At 43.4% G+C, this 15,196-nt stretch overlaps 1 protein-coding gene across 4 annotated transcripts in view; it reads left to right on the plus strand.

The window, feature by feature from the left end:
- The window catches only part of SCG5 (secretogranin V), a 53,365-nt gene extending 38,411 nt beyond the window's left edge, over positions 1–14,954 (plus strand). Inside the window, exons 4-7 of one of the 4 annotated variants that reach the window (XM_032481558.1) lie at positions 3,194–3,306; positions 10,235–10,288; positions 10,692–10,853; positions 14,378–14,953. In XM_032481558.1, the coding sequence (XP_032337449.1) occupies positions 3,194–3,306; positions 10,235–10,288; positions 10,692–10,850 (326 nt within the window). In that variant the 3' untranslated portion in view covers positions 10,851–10,853; positions 14,378–14,953. Of the gene's footprint in view, positions 1–3,193; positions 3,307–10,234; positions 10,289–10,691; positions 10,854–14,377 lie in introns of all 4 variants that reach the window. The other 3 variants (XM_032481559.1, XM_006193776.3, XM_006193777.3) reach the window with 3 other exon arrangements.
- The last annotated feature ends 242 nt before the right edge of the window (positions 14,955–15,196 follow it).

Consider the following 15,196-nt stretch of genomic DNA (forward strand, 5'->3'; position numbering starts at 1 on the left):
CATAGTGGATAGAGCCCCCATTCTGGGATGGGACGATTAAAGTAGTTGGATGTGGAGATGCTGGCCCCAGACCCCAGAGAAATCTGAATCACTGCACAGAGCCAGTCACTTCAGCCACATTTCACTTGCTTGTGGGGCTTTGGATGGCTAGGAATGAGACAGGAGGGAAGGGGGCAGGGGACAACCATTAAAAGGAGTGACACAGCAATTAAGGACAGGACAAACTGGTTAGAACCAAGATGGCAGAAGACTCGACTTCCAGTAGACCTTGAGCCTCACGGCACACCCACAGGTGCCATGACCGACCGTTCCTAGGCTGACTGTAAAAGGTCAAAAAGTGTAGGGGCCCAATTCCTGGAAATCCCTACCCCTTCCCCAAAATAGTTGGAATAATCGTCCCACTCGTTAGCATATGAAATTACTGAGCCCATAAAAACCAACAACTCTGTACCTCGTGGTCTCTGTCTCTCTTGTCTTCTGAGACAGCCCGCACTCTGTGTAGTGTGTGTCTATTTTTACTTTAAACTAAACGCCCCCACACCTGTTGGTCTCTCTCCCTCTTGCCTGTGGAGTGTGTATCTCTCCCTTCTGAGTGAGACAAATCGCACTCTGTCTAAGGAGTGTATATCTCCCTGAATAAACTTGCTTTCACTTTACTATGCCTCACTCTTAAATTCCGTCCTGTGCGAGGCAAGAACCTATTCTCTGGCAACAGGAAGAAAGGCCAGTTCAGAGTTTGAAGAGTAATAGTCTCCATGGGGATTTGGGTAAACTGATTAGCTATAATATAGTCCAGTGGTTCTTCATGTGTAGTTCCGCAGCATCAGCGTTACCTGGAAACTGATTGGAAATGCAGATTTTCAGGCCCTACTCCAGACCTACTGAATCAGAAATTCTGACAGCAGGGCCCAGGAATCTGTATTCTAACCTGCCTTTCCTGTGATTCTAGTGCATACCAACATTTGAGAACGGCTGTCAAGAAAACCAGAGTTTGGGTCGAGAGATTTGAGTTCTAGTCCTGATCACAGCATGTCAGTTTATTTCCCCAAGCCTCAGTTTCTTCATGTGTAAAATGAAGACGTAGTCAGTGCCTTAAAAAATGTTCAATGTAGTCCTAGCTTATCCTGGAAAAAAGAACTATGTAGATCTGTGTAGTCAAGCACTTTGATGCTCTGAGACAAGAGCAATCAGGGCAGGCTGGTAGAATTGAATAAAAACCCAGCTCCCAGACCCTTTCTAGAATGAGATTATCTGCCATTTCTTTCCCTGCATTTCTATTAAGCTAACATACTTCTCCTTTTTTGTTCTACCATAATTTGCATTCTAAAAAGGAAATCACTTGCTAAATTTAGCCATTATTTGTAAGAAATTGCTTGGGATCTGCCTCACTGAGAATCATGACACCGCACAGTCTAGCAATCCAAGAATAGAACCTTGACTTCCCCTCCCAAGCCGTGCCCGCCTCTGAATCATGGCTGGCTCACCCCGTAGAGCAGCAGCCGGAACTCAGTCTGTCCTCATCCTTGGAAATAGGATGTGAATTCCAGGGCACATTTTCAGACACCTTGGGTTCCCAGAGCAGGGTTTTATCCCTGCATCTCAGTCCGGGGTAGGGGGCCACTCAGAGGTACTTGAGAAACAATTAGGAAGAGGTTGTAAAGCTGCCATATACAGACTACCTGACCTCTCTGGCTTTGCTATTCCTCTCCTACATGTTAATTGCTGTAGATAAAGAAGTGAGATAAAGAGTCCAGTAAGAAGTGGGGAGCCCCATTGGAGCCACATTAGGGATTTGTTTCAAATGCTGGTGCCTTCCACACAAGCTTCCTGCTGCTAAGAGCTGAGAGACTGGATGCTGGAAGGCGTCAGAGCTGTCTCGAGAGACCAGACTACCTGGCTGATTGTATTAGACCCCTTGTAGCCTTGACTTTGATGGAAAGGCTTGGAAAGGAAGTCTCTCTCATTCTCCTTGTCCTGCACAAAATTCACAATCCCTCCACTGCCTCCCCCCCGCCCCCTTTAAAGCTGTTGTCTAAAGCACATTAGAGACAGAAAGAAAATGACTCATTTTCTGAGCACCATGTCTAGTGATGATAGAGCTTAGGTAAAAGCAGCAACCATGAAGGATAAACCTTCCTTGGGTTTGAATGGAAGGCACCCTTCATTTCAAAGAGCAGTGATAGTATGAACTGTCATTTAAAGAGAGATGGTGGGAATGGAACTAAAACATAGAGCAAACCTATTATGTACCAGGTGCTCTTTATATAATCATCTCTGTCCCTCACAGTTACCCTGTAAGGTAAGGATTTGATTATTTCCATCTCAGGAATGAATAAATGGACTTAGAGAGACCAAGTTAACTTCCCCAAGGAACCAAACTCATCTATCACTTAAGAACTAGGATTTAAACTCTGAGCTCAGGTCTGTCTGACTTGAGGCTTACCCTGTTACCGCTACAACACACAACATCAAGTACTGTCTAATAATTATTGCTCTTATATAATGTACTTTCTCCTTGAAGCCAAAATCATTTCTAAAGAGCTCACTCAAGGGAAAACAGAGTGAGTCATGTGTCATGAAAGTCTATTAGTTAAGGAAATACTCACTGTGATAACAGATAAAAACAATAGTAGCTTAACACAATAGAAGTTTATTTCTCATTTGTGTGAAGTCCTGCCAGAGCTGGGTGAGGGTGTGGTGGGGGTGGATGGTTCAATGACCCAGAATGTCATCTTTTATCTTTACACTTGACATCCGCAGTTGCCCTGGTCAGCAACATGTAGCAAATAGACCAACATATGGTGGGGGTGGGGGTGGTTTCAGGGAGGAGGGAAGGGGGTCTGTAAAGAAGATTTTTATGGGCCAGCCTGGAAGTGGAGTACATCACTTCTGCCCACATTCCATTGGCCCAAACCCAGCCATATGACTCCACTTGATTGTGAAGCAAGGCTGGGAAATTAGCTGTGTGCCGACAGGGAATGGGAAGTGGGTTTGGTGAACAGCCAACCAGTCTCTGCCATGGAGAGGAGAAGAGTGGGAGTCTGGGGTGAGCAAATCCCAGAGGGAAAGTGACTTAGAGTGACTGATGTGAATAGATTCTGACCTTTGGATGTCTAGTTGTTTTTAATAAATTAACTCTTAGAATAACAATAGATGCCTTGGCTGTTCCTCAAAAACCTTCTGTTGTTTGCAGTAGATGATGGATGTCTTGAAAACACCCCTGACACAGCAGAGTTCAGTCGAGAATTCCAGTTACACCAGCACCTTTTTGATCCAGAACATGACTATCCAGGCTTGGGCAAGTGGGTAAGTCCCATCTTAATTGCTCATGGGTCTTATACTCTGGTACTCTGAAGGTACTGATGACAGAGGTGAGCAGCGTGGGTGGGGAGAGAGAAGCAAAATTGTTTAGAAGCTGATGTTTTCCAGAAATCTCTGGTTCAGAGGGACTTTAATTCCAAACCACACTCAGTATCTAGGGTGCAATATACCAACCCATCCCAGGAGTCAGTGACCTGAACCAGTCTCATGGGCTGTGGTCTCCAGAGGCTTCCACAGCTATGTCATAACACATCCTAAAGTCTCACCAGTGTTTCATGCAGCTCTTACAGGAAGTATATGATTTTTCGTAAAAAAAAAAAAAACATATTAAGAAAACTTGCACGTTTTATCTCTAGACTGAGGGAGATGATCTCTACAGAGATAAGGGAAAACCATGCCAGAAACTTAGAAACAGACATGCAATTCTGTTTTATGAAAAGAGAAGAAACATTCCAAAATGTGTAGCAGTGAACTTGCTGTCAATACCAGGCAAGAATCTATAACTGTCCATTAAGGAAATTGTTTATAAGCCCTTGGGAAGAGAAATCATGACCATTTGGCATAGGTCTGCTAAAAACAAGTTTTGTCAATCTAATTGTATTCATTTACTTGCCAGCTTTATTCATTTACTTGCCAGCTTGATGAGGGAAATGAAGTGAGCATGGTGCATTTGGACTTTGGCAAAGTATTTGATGAGCTCGTTCACGATCTCCTATTGCAAGAGGTGGAGGGATATACAGCCTAGGCAGAAGAACATCACCAGAAGGGAGCTTGTTAAAGAGTCCATGTCAAGAGGGAGAGAGCTTTCACATGGTATCTGGCATGTCTTAGCACTAGCCCACTCCACATTTTTATAAATGTTTGTAATAAAAACTGTAGAACATGTACTTATCAGATTCTCAGAGGATGACACAAAGCTGGAAGGGATAGCACTGAATGACAGAGCTGGGATTCAAGAAGATCCCAACAGGCTGGAACAGTGAATCGAACAAGATCACAATCGAATGGAGATGGATCTAGCTTCCTGTGGTTTGGCTGATGTAATCAAGCCAAAGCCATGTGAGAAAAGTGGAAAAATATTAAGGAGTGTTGGTTGACATATATGCAGGTGGTCAGTGCATCTGTGGAAGGAGTGAGTAAGTGAGGAACGAGCAGATGCTTCTAACTGCCTAAGCCCATCTAAAGCCACAGGTCTCTTCGCAGCTCATTATTGGCAGCCAACCTTGCTGCCTACTTGACTAGGAGTATTGTGGTTTTAAGACTAAACTCTCTTCCTTGCTTCTTCGTGGTTTCAGAGAGAGCCGTCCCTCTTCATTAATGACCACTGTCATTTTTCCATCATCTTTTCCATCATCCAGCCACTGAGTTGTTTCCCTCTACTGTCAACATGCATGTGTTTCCTGTCTTAAAACAATAAAGCAACAATACCCTCTAAGTTCATTTTGCTTCCTCCAATATGCATTCTTCTATTTCTCTTCTTTTTCATAAGCAGTTCTGTTAGGGAGGATTTGTAGAGCCATTCTGAAGCCTACTAGTAGAGTTTAAGTGTGTTGAATTACATAGGCGAGTATCTATGGGTTCTTGAATCGGAGGCTGAAATTATGAAAGTCTTCTATAAAAGAGTTATTCTGGTGGCATATAGAAAAATGAAATAGAGAGGAGACTAAAGGCAAGAAAAAAAATAAAGGAAGTAATTCTAGTTATGAAGGCTGTGAACATAGTGGATTCAAGTGAATCTCTCCAACATGAGAATCCAAGACATTTCAAAGGGGACTGGGGAACTGACTGGAATTGGTATATGGTATAAACATAGTGAGGAGGGAAAAAGGGGCAGTCAGGTTTATGTGAAATAGAAGGTATGAACTTTTCCTCTGAGAAAATTTTTTACAAAAAAGAAAGGAAGAAGAGAGGGAGGTAGAAGGGAAAGAAGGGAGCAGAGAGAGGGTAGGAAAAAGTAGAAGACCAGAGTGGAGCACTGAAGGAATCCATGAGAAATGAGCAAAAGTATTGCCAAACAGCAGCAAGGGACAGGATGGAGCCTGCTTCGTTCCAGGCACAGTGCTAGGTGGTCCATGTACAGTAGTCATCAAGACATGGTACTGGTCTTCAGTGAGCGTACCATCTTGTGGCTGAGATGAACTGCATAAAAAGAAAATGAACTCAACATTAGCACTATTTAGCTTCAAGATCTAGTTCTACCAGGAGTACCAGGTACAATTCCTGGGGAAGATGGAAGAGAAGAGTGGAGGAAGACCCAGGACTGAGGACTCACATGGCCAATTGTACAATATCCATTGAGGACGTCAAAGGCACTAGAAAGGGCAGCACTGAAGTCTAAGGTGAGAAGGTGCCTCGCATGACTGACGGGCTGGAAATGAGTAAAAGGAAGCAAGGAGGAGATGGAGAACAGTCTGAGGGCAGAGAGCCCAACTGAGGATGTGGGAGAGATGGAAGCTTCTCTCTTGCCAACTTTCCTTGCCTCTTCTTGAAAACCTTTACAGATTTCTCTCATCAGGTTCCACTCCCTCCCAGCACTCCTGGCAGAGGCCAACCACCATCTCTCATTCTCTTTGCTTCTGTCTCTAAATATTGATTTGTTTTCTCTTGGTCACCCCAATTCTTTGCCTACATCAGAACTAAAGCCTAGAAGTTAGGACTATTACAGATCGATGACTAGGGACAATGTTTACACACCTTTCATCATCTGTAATGATGTGTTTGTTTAAACTTAAGTTTCCTTCATTTATTTTATTATTACCACCTAGCAGCCAAACATAGTTTGCTTGTTCTTCACAGGCAAGTGTGAACTGAGTGTCTTGCTTTTCTGGGCTGGGGTCCCCAAGCCTTCCTTAGTGTTTATAAAGAATGATGGTCTCAAGCTTGTCGTAAGCTCAAGCATCCTTAAAGTTAACCAAGGAATTTTCTTTCACAAGAGGACTGCACATGAGACCTTGATTCCTTATTTACTAGTAATGTTTCCCTGTCTTTGACATTCCCTGGAGCTCAGCTGGGTCTCGAGCAGTGATTCACATATTATAAATATCAGTGTCTGTCCGATTTCCTGCATTTCTCTCTCTTTGTTAATGCATCAAGACACATTTATGAAATGCACATCACATGCCTTCCAGGCCCTGTGTTAGGTGATGGGAATACAAAGATGAATAATAACAGTCATTGTATTTTGTAACGAGGCAGTAAATAGTCATATACGTTGAGCACACACTGTGTGCCAGACACTATGCTAAATACTTCACATGAACTACTTCATTCTGTCTGCCCTTCTGATCATGCTCATTTTACAGATGAGAAAATACATGCTTAGAGGGTGCGAACAGCCTGCCCAACACCGCAGAGCTGATGATCGGCAGAGCTAGGATTTGAACCAGATCATTTGACTCCAGGAGTTCTGAGAAACCCGGAGAAATGCTTCATCTTTTCATAGGTCATCACTCACAGGGTGTCCTGTTCAGTGGTCTGTCCAGTCCTATCTAGCACCAATGTCTGTCTCCATGGAGTGGCCATAACCCAAGGCCGGCTACCACAGATGTCCATCACCCTCTCCCTCACGCATTAACTGCCGAGTGTTACTCACTTCTGAAAAAGCTGTCTCAAAAAGCAGTTGTTTCTCCTTTCCAAGTGCCTCTCACATCTTTTCATCAGCAAGTTGGGTGACTGTAGGCTCTTCCTGAGCCAGAAGCCGCTGAACCTGAGCTTGAGCCTGAGTCTTGAGAGAACTGGGACAGGGCACCCTCCACCTCTCTTTGTCTTTCACACCCTCAACGTGTCTGAAGAGTTGAATGCTCTTTGGTTTGGGTTTGTCTCACGTTTCCATGTGACTAGACATGAGCTATGCCTTTCTGGTATGTTCTTGGTGTCTCACCTTGGGAGGCACAAGATGTCAGTTTGTCCCAGGGTTGGTGGTGACTTGGTCATAGTGGTGCCTGCCAGGTTTCTCCAGTGTAAAATTGCTGTTTTTCCCTTTGAAATTAATAATTACTCTGTGGGGAGAGACTTCAAGACTGTATAAATATTCTGTCCCCGTTAAACTTTCAATGAACAGTTTCAGTATCCATTGATGATCCTCACCAGAATCTGTTACAACTAGGGTAGTTGTGAATGGTGATGTTTTTAAAACTCTATTACTCTTTTGATATTTATTGGTTGGCATTCTGTTCTAAGAAAGAGTTTTCCCCTACTCTCCAATTTATTTATTTATTTTAAAATTCATTTATTATCAGTATGGATTCATTGATTCCTATTATTTTGCTGTTCAGACTCTCCTAGATTTATTCAGCAGGAGTCTCTGCAAGCTGGCTTTTCTTTCCTTTCAACGTATCTCATCATTTTTTTTTTTTCGAGTACTTCCTGACTTTCTACCCAATTAGATATCCCAAATTCCTCCATGTAGTTTCGCTGCTCAAGTCCTGGAATCAGACATTTCTCCAAGAAGACTCCCTGGTTCCATTTAGGAATGCAGTTTGAAACCAGGATCTGGGCAGTTGTCCAAATTCTTGATGGCACAATGGAAAGCCCTCTTTATGAACTCAGATCTGCTACTCACATGGAAAACAGGCTCACCACGCCCCCTCCCCACCCCATCTACGAGGAATGGGTGTCAGAAGACGGGCTGGTTTCTCTTCATTCATTTTGTCTACTTCTCTTACTCACACTAGACCTGCCAATCTCTGCCTTTAAATCCACACAACAGCAGGGCTAGTGGGTATGCCCAGCCACTGTCAGGCAGGGGTAGGAGGGCATTCTGCCAGTCCTAACCTGTGCTCTTAGGGAAACACAGGGACCATCTTTTCGAGGAAGCCTTGCCTGACCTTTCCATTTCTTTTTTTTTTAAATTGAAGTATAGTCAGTTTACAACATTGTATTAATTTCTGGTGTACAGCATAGTGATTCAGTTTTATATATATATATAATATATATATATAATATATATATAAATATATATATATTCCTTTTCATATTCTTTTTCATTATAGGCTATTACAAGGTATTGAACATATTTCCCTGTGCTATACTGGTGACCATAAATTTGTTTTCTATGTCTGTGAGTCTCTGTTTTGTAAATAAGTTCATTGTGTCATTTTTTTAGATTCCACATATAAATGATATCTTATGGTATTTTTCTTTCTCTTTCTGGCTTACTTCACTTAGTAAGATGATCTCCAGGTCCATCCATGTTGATGCAAATGGCATTGTTTCATTCTTTTTTATGACTGAGTAGTATTCCATTGCATATATATACACAACATCTTTATCCAGTCATCTGTCAATGGGCATTTAGGTTGTTTCCGTGTCTTGATTATTGTCAGTAGGGCTGCATTTCTTTTTGAATGAAGGCTCTTAGGGGTATAACCTGCCCCATGACCTTCGAAAGGAGAATAAAGTGCTACTGCTTTTACCCCACTGGTGGCACAGTGGACCTCTGCCGTGGCTGATGGGCTGTTCCGCCCCTTGGTACCAGCTCTCGGGCCCCTATGCACTCCCTCCTGCTCAGGCAGCTCATCCTGATGATGCACACAGAGAAGCCTCTTTCCCCACCCCCTGTCTCCCACCCCACTCCCCCAGCTCTGGCATCAACTCCCAGGACATTCTCTGAGCATCAGGAATTGTTCATCCGCAGGAAGGCAACTACAGACGACAGGAATGAGCCTCCCAGCAGTCTCGTCCTTCCTCGGTGAATGATCCGCACATCCGCCTTTTCTCCCTTCTGACATTAAACTGACCAGCTCCCCAAGCGAGCATGAGATGGAGGCTGTGGCCAGGACCGGCCTTTTGGGCCGTGGAGGCTCCTTGACGCCCTGGCATGGCCTCTGTGCATAGTTGAGGTTAGGCAAGAAGTACACATGGTAAATGGTGGGTGGAGTAGATTTTAATGAACGTGAAAACTATGAAGCTCATTCTTGGCATTTGTCATTCATTTCCAAATCTACCATGAAAAAGCACTTGATATCCAGGCAGCTCAGAAGATACAAGTGTTGTATAAACTTGTTTCTTACCAGGACTCTGTCATCTCCTTTTTTTTTTTAATCGATGTCAGGGTATTTTATTTAGAGTAGGATGACTCACCTCTTTTATACATTATCTCCCTCTGATTAAAAAAATAAAATAAAGAAACAGTCCATGTAAACCCCTAACTCCCCTTCTCCCTTTTTGTCTTCAAGTTAAGTGTTCTGCCTTTTATAATCCCAATAGAAGGGAAATTTATTCGGCATGAATCTGATATTCTAGAGCCCATTAAATCCACTGTGTTTGAAATTCAGCAGTATGTGGAAATGCTTATACAAACTGTGGTAACAGAACCCATTCCCCGCCACCTCAACATAATTTTCCTTCTGCCAAGAAGTTTTTTTGGCAGTTTTTAAAAGGTTCACTCTATTAACAACGTTATAGACCAAATGGTTTTCCGATTGTCTTGACTGGGGGCACTGACTGAAGCCACAAGAGAAAGGTTTGCAGAAGTCGGAATGTCTCGTTGATTTACATTGAGGATTGTTGCTAATAGACACTGCTCCGAAGAACAGTTTATGTGTACAGCTCATAAAAAGGAAGCTCCATACAAAAGTGAAATAAGATGAAATTGTTTGTTTGGAGCAAAGGCTGTTCAAAGTGAGGAGATGGGCCTCCGGTGCCCCTTGTGTATTACAGCGTCGTATTTTCTTGTTTACATGATTGTCGATGACACTGCAGTGCCTCGGGGCATCGTCAAGAACTTTATTTAAAGCTGCGTAACCACTGGCTTTTCTCTTGTGGTCTCTCTGACACGCCACTCCTTTCATCTAGTTTTGTTTCCAAAATATGCGTATGCAAATATCCAGGGGGACGCAGCAAGTATAAAATAAACGGTGACCGAATGTGATTCATATTTCTGCATTTGTGTTTTCCTTTCTCCCCGCTCCAGAACAAGAAACTCCTTTATGAGAAGATGAAGGGAGGACAGAGGCGCAAGCGGAGGGTAATGCCTGGCTGGCGGGGCTGGCTGTTGGGATGCTGGGAGCTTTCTGAGTGGAGCAGGTGGCCGGCGGTTACCCTTGGCTGTTGGAAAGGAGCAGAATCTTTTCACAGGCAGTCCTGGGAGGGCCGAAAAATTTGTCCCGCGTGACAAGGGCTGTGCCTAGAAAGTCTGCCCTTGGTTTTTGCCATGGTTTCCCCCAAACTTTAGCACATTCTTTTTGGTGGAATGCCAGGTTTTGTGATGATTTCACTGCCTCCACTGCACTCACAAAATGCTTGTTGCATCCCTCCCGTGGGGTGGGAAGCGGGGAGCATATGTGGGGATGTCTGTCCTCAAAGGGTCTGTAGGCCACTGGGGAAAACTGCTCCCACATCGGCATCAATTACATAAAAACCCAACACAGGAACCAGGAAGTGCTGAACTGTCTGCTCCAGGCAATAACTTTGAAGGAATGTGGAGGCAAAAGAAGAGACGAACAAACTCATTCCTTCTACATACCTTTCTCCTTGGCCTAACCAGATTGATGGAACACTCCACTAGATCCATTGTATTTGTTTGCTGACTGGTGAGTTTCCTATAGGCTTAGTTTTAACCATCTCAGGGCTGCCCAAGGTGGTCTGGACCTTGGTTGGGTGCTGCGCCTTTTACCCCAACAGGGTTGCTTCTTGTAAAGGCTGGTATCAAATCTGCTTTGAGACTCCAATGCATTTTATGGTGCTGAGACTGAACAAGTGGTCAGTGTAGCTTCTTCTAATCTGTTGATGCCTTGAACTAAGATAGAAGAGAGAAGCCATAGTTACAAATGTAACTGTAGCTGCAGTTACAGCGATCCATGGCACCCCTCATCCCCAGAGAACTTACTGACGGAAGTGCCTGGCCACCTGCTATTTTTTTCTGATCAGATGGAGGAAAAAGTTAAAGTTCTGCTATTACAATAGCAAAGTGCTGCCAGATAGTAACCATTTTCATTAAAATACACAAACCAAATTGTATACCCAAGGCTGTTTATTTAGAACAGCAAGTGCCTGGATCCTGGGAAAATTTGGGAATCTGGACAGTGGTCATAATAGCCCTTCTGAATAGTTTTGCCAAGTGCAGGCAGGGAAGGCTTTAAGAGGTGTGGATTTTCTGGAACCAGCATTCACTCCTCGGGCCCCTGAGACAGAAAGTTCCAGGCCCCTGTGCTGTCTGACACAATACAGAGGACCCATGGCCAGTTTTCTATTCAAGAAGCAAAAATTTGCTTTGGAAACAGATCTTCTTCAGAGAATGAATGTGGCTATTAGGGGGTTTTATTGGGTGATTACAGTTTTCAGTGGCAGATGGTGGCAGGAAAGGTCCGAAGGGTGTGATATGGTCTTGAGAAAACATCAAGAAATTTCTGTTCGAGGAGCTCAGAATACACATAATTTACCCATAGGATGGCTTCAATGTCTCCCCATGGCACAACAATGGCGTTTTCCAAATAAGACCAATGACCATACCAAAATGAGCAACTTAGCAAGAAGCTTTCATTGTCCCTGCTTCCTTCTGCCCTGACTTGGTTAATGCCTGTGGGTCATGATTTAGGCCATTCTTCCATGAGACCAGTGATGACCAGAACTCAGGATTCTGGCTAGGACACATGTTATAAAGGATTTTACTTTGGCCTCCACTTCCTCCACATAGGAAAGGCTTAGAGTTTATGAAAATAAGGGTCACTTTGACCCAGAGCTATCAAGTTCTTCCTATTCTCGGGCATCTGCAAAGATCTGTGCCCATGTCATAAACCATGGGCCTCTCAGGACTGATAGAGAAACAGAACTTGCCTCCCCTGTCATCAGGCCTCAGATGATGTTCCCATCTTGATGGAAGACTTAAATCACCCCCTCGAGTGCCCGCATGAATAGAAAGAAATTATAGGCTTGCTTTTGTGAAAAACCCAGGCTTTCTCCAGTGAAGGTCAGCATCTGCCATGGGTTTCCAGAGGTCCTCCAAAGGAGGGATCTGACCCCAGTGGTCCTGCCAGTTGTGAAATGGGAATAAAGTTCTCTGTGGAACCTAGCCAGCCTGTCACCCAAGGGACGAGATACGTATATTAGTGCCTTCAGTTCTTCAGAGGATAATTAAAACCAAGTATCATTGTTCTTACGTATAGGATTCAGTACTCTTAGCTATTTATCAAAAAAGTTCAGGTGATTTCTCCTTTCACTTCCTCATTAATTTACTTCCCTTCCCCCTCGAGCACTGGGCCTGTTCTGGGTCTGAGCAGAAGGCTGTGCTCTCATGAGGGTCCCTTACTGGGAGGGGTTCTCCCCAAAGTTACAGCTGGGGCCCCACGTGGTTAGAACTCTCTACACTTGTTCAAATCCAGTTGAATTCCTAGTTGCTCCAAGAGTAAAAGGTCAATTCACCTTTTAAATGACTTTGCAAACTTTTTAACTCGTAAGATGTATCTTGTTAATATTTGAGATCTACAGTTTATCTTAAAGAGTTTATCCACCCTTTATTCCCATATTTGATAAACATGAAGATCTCTTATCTTTTTTAACATATTAGAATTTTCAGAATAAATATTCCAAAAAAAAATCAAAATATTTATAATACTGAATACACTTTTTCAGTCCACACTTGCTCCGCCTAGCCAGGGATTCTGATACGGTTCCCTGGGGTAAGCCAGGCCATTCTAGTCGACAGTCACTGATATAAAAAGTATTTCAGTTATTTAAAATATTTTACAGATGCTTCCCAGCAAAGTGCTGTTCTTTGATGACATTCACTTTTCAGATCATTGAGGACTTTGCATACTTTGTAATTCTCAGCTTGTTTGTGGTGCATTTTTGCAGGATGAGTTGGGCCTTTCATCCTTCATGCTTTTACCTGGCAGAATGTGGAAGGACATTTACAAATACTGAACTCAGGTTCCCAGGCCGCCTCTTTTGGAGGATGTCTGCTCACCCTTTGCAAGTCGTGGCAGTGTCCCATGGGCAAGAGAGACCCCTGCGAAATGCCTCCATTCACCTCTGGAGACCAGGGGTGCCGGGGACCGCTGCGACTACAGCTGCAGTTACATTTGTAACTACAGCTTCTCTCTTGTATTCTTACTCAGTTACCGGAAGGCAACTTCCATAAACAAATATGTTCCAAAACTTCAGAGTCTTTTCCTGCTTGCTAAATACTAGGTTGTAAAGCTCCAATTACTAGTTCAAAGCCAAACCTCAAAAAATAGATATGTATTAGAGAAGGAATGGCAAAGGCTTGATTCGTTCAGAATATTAACAGAGGAAAGGCATTTCAGATGATGGAGTCCCGAGTCAAAAATGAAGGAGCTCTGTGTATAACTTTTCTCTTTTCTTCAGCTTTTGAGTTTGGCTGAGGGAACATAGAAATGATTGCTAAAGCCCCTGAAAAGTAGGATACTCCTCTTTAGTAGAATACTGCTTTGAGGGGGGCGAGGAGGGCACAGCTCAGTGGTAAAGCTTGTGCTTAGCATTCATGAGGTCCTGGGTTCAATCCCCAGTACCTCCACCACCACCACCATCAACAAAAAAGACGAGGAAGCTGAGGCATAGAAAGAGAATCTCAAAAGTAAATAAGAAAATAAATAGAATACTGCTTTGGAAGAATCAGTTGCAGCAAGAGGTGATCTGTGACCAGTCTGTAGACACTAATTCCCATTTGGCCCTACTCGGTCATCTTCTTTCCAACATTCTTCTCATAAAATGATTTAAAGCATTTCGTATTTGCTCTCCCCCTAAGTAACACCATAGACTGATAATACTCTTTCAGGCGGGGCTTTGTATCTAAGTTAATGGTGAGAGTTTATTAGCTGGTTCACTCCAAATCTTTATGCTAAAAGGGGGGGGGGCGCATATTACATCTGAGAAGGAAATCTACAGTTGTGCAAAAGACACAGACACCTCTGCCAGTCAGTGTTTCTCTGGCCGCTGAGGTATTGATGAGTGCCCTGGAGTAATCATTTGGCAGGTGGCAGGTACCACTGTTACTTATTGTTAACCCTGTGGGCCAAAAACAATCCTTGTTGGCCTCTTCTGTGAGATGTCTGTATCTGATGTTCAGGGTTGACACCAAACCATGTATTTTTTTCAGAGTGTCAATCCATATCTACAAGGACAGAGACTGGATAACGTGGTTGCAAAGAAGTCAGTCCCCCATTTTTCAGATGAGGAAAAGGACCCAGAGTAAACTGGAGATGCTGGGAGGAAACCCACGCTGCCTGCCAAGCCTCCTCGGTATTGCTTCTGCGCACGTGTTATTAGAGCCGCTGTGAGTGGCAGCATGTTTCTGATTTAGACAAATATGGATGCAAAGCAGCTGTATTTTGATACCGTGTTGTCCTGTACACCGATAGCTCTACTTCCTGCTAAATTAGGATAAGAGCCCTTTTTTTTGTAAATGTAGATCTGCAATGAGCATTAAAATTAAAGTGTGTATGTCAACAACAGTCAAAGGCAAATAAATGAAATGTCTGCCGATTTCTTGGAGTTTAAAATGGTGTTTTGGGTGGCACTGTTTTGACCAAGGCTGTAAAAAGCTGGCATTTGATTTTGATTATGTAGTTCATCCAGCCCTTAGGCATTGTTACACACCAGTAAAGACGACTGCACCCGGGAGGAGGAGCCAACACATTTCACTTGGCTGCATCTTAATAAATGTGTACGTAGGCGCGGGTGTGAGTTTTTTTTTTTAATGTAGAACATCATAAAAACAATGTCTTTGCTTACTATAACAAACTCACTATGATCTTACCTGATCTTAATAATACTGTGAAGTAACTGGGGAGGGGGGGCACTGGTATTATTGTACCCATTTTACAGATGGTGGGACCGAGACTCAGAGCGCTCCTATGAAGCACTGAAAGTGGCAGTCAGTACTTGGGGACTAAGATCTGCTGACTCTTGAGTTATT

This window comes from Camelus ferus, chromosome 6, assembly GCF_009834535.1.
Source record: "Camelus ferus isolate YT-003-E chromosome 6, BCGSAC_Cfer_1.0, whole genome shotgun sequence".
Classification (NCBI taxonomy): Eukaryota; Metazoa; Chordata; class Mammalia; order Artiodactyla; family Camelidae; genus Camelus; species Camelus ferus.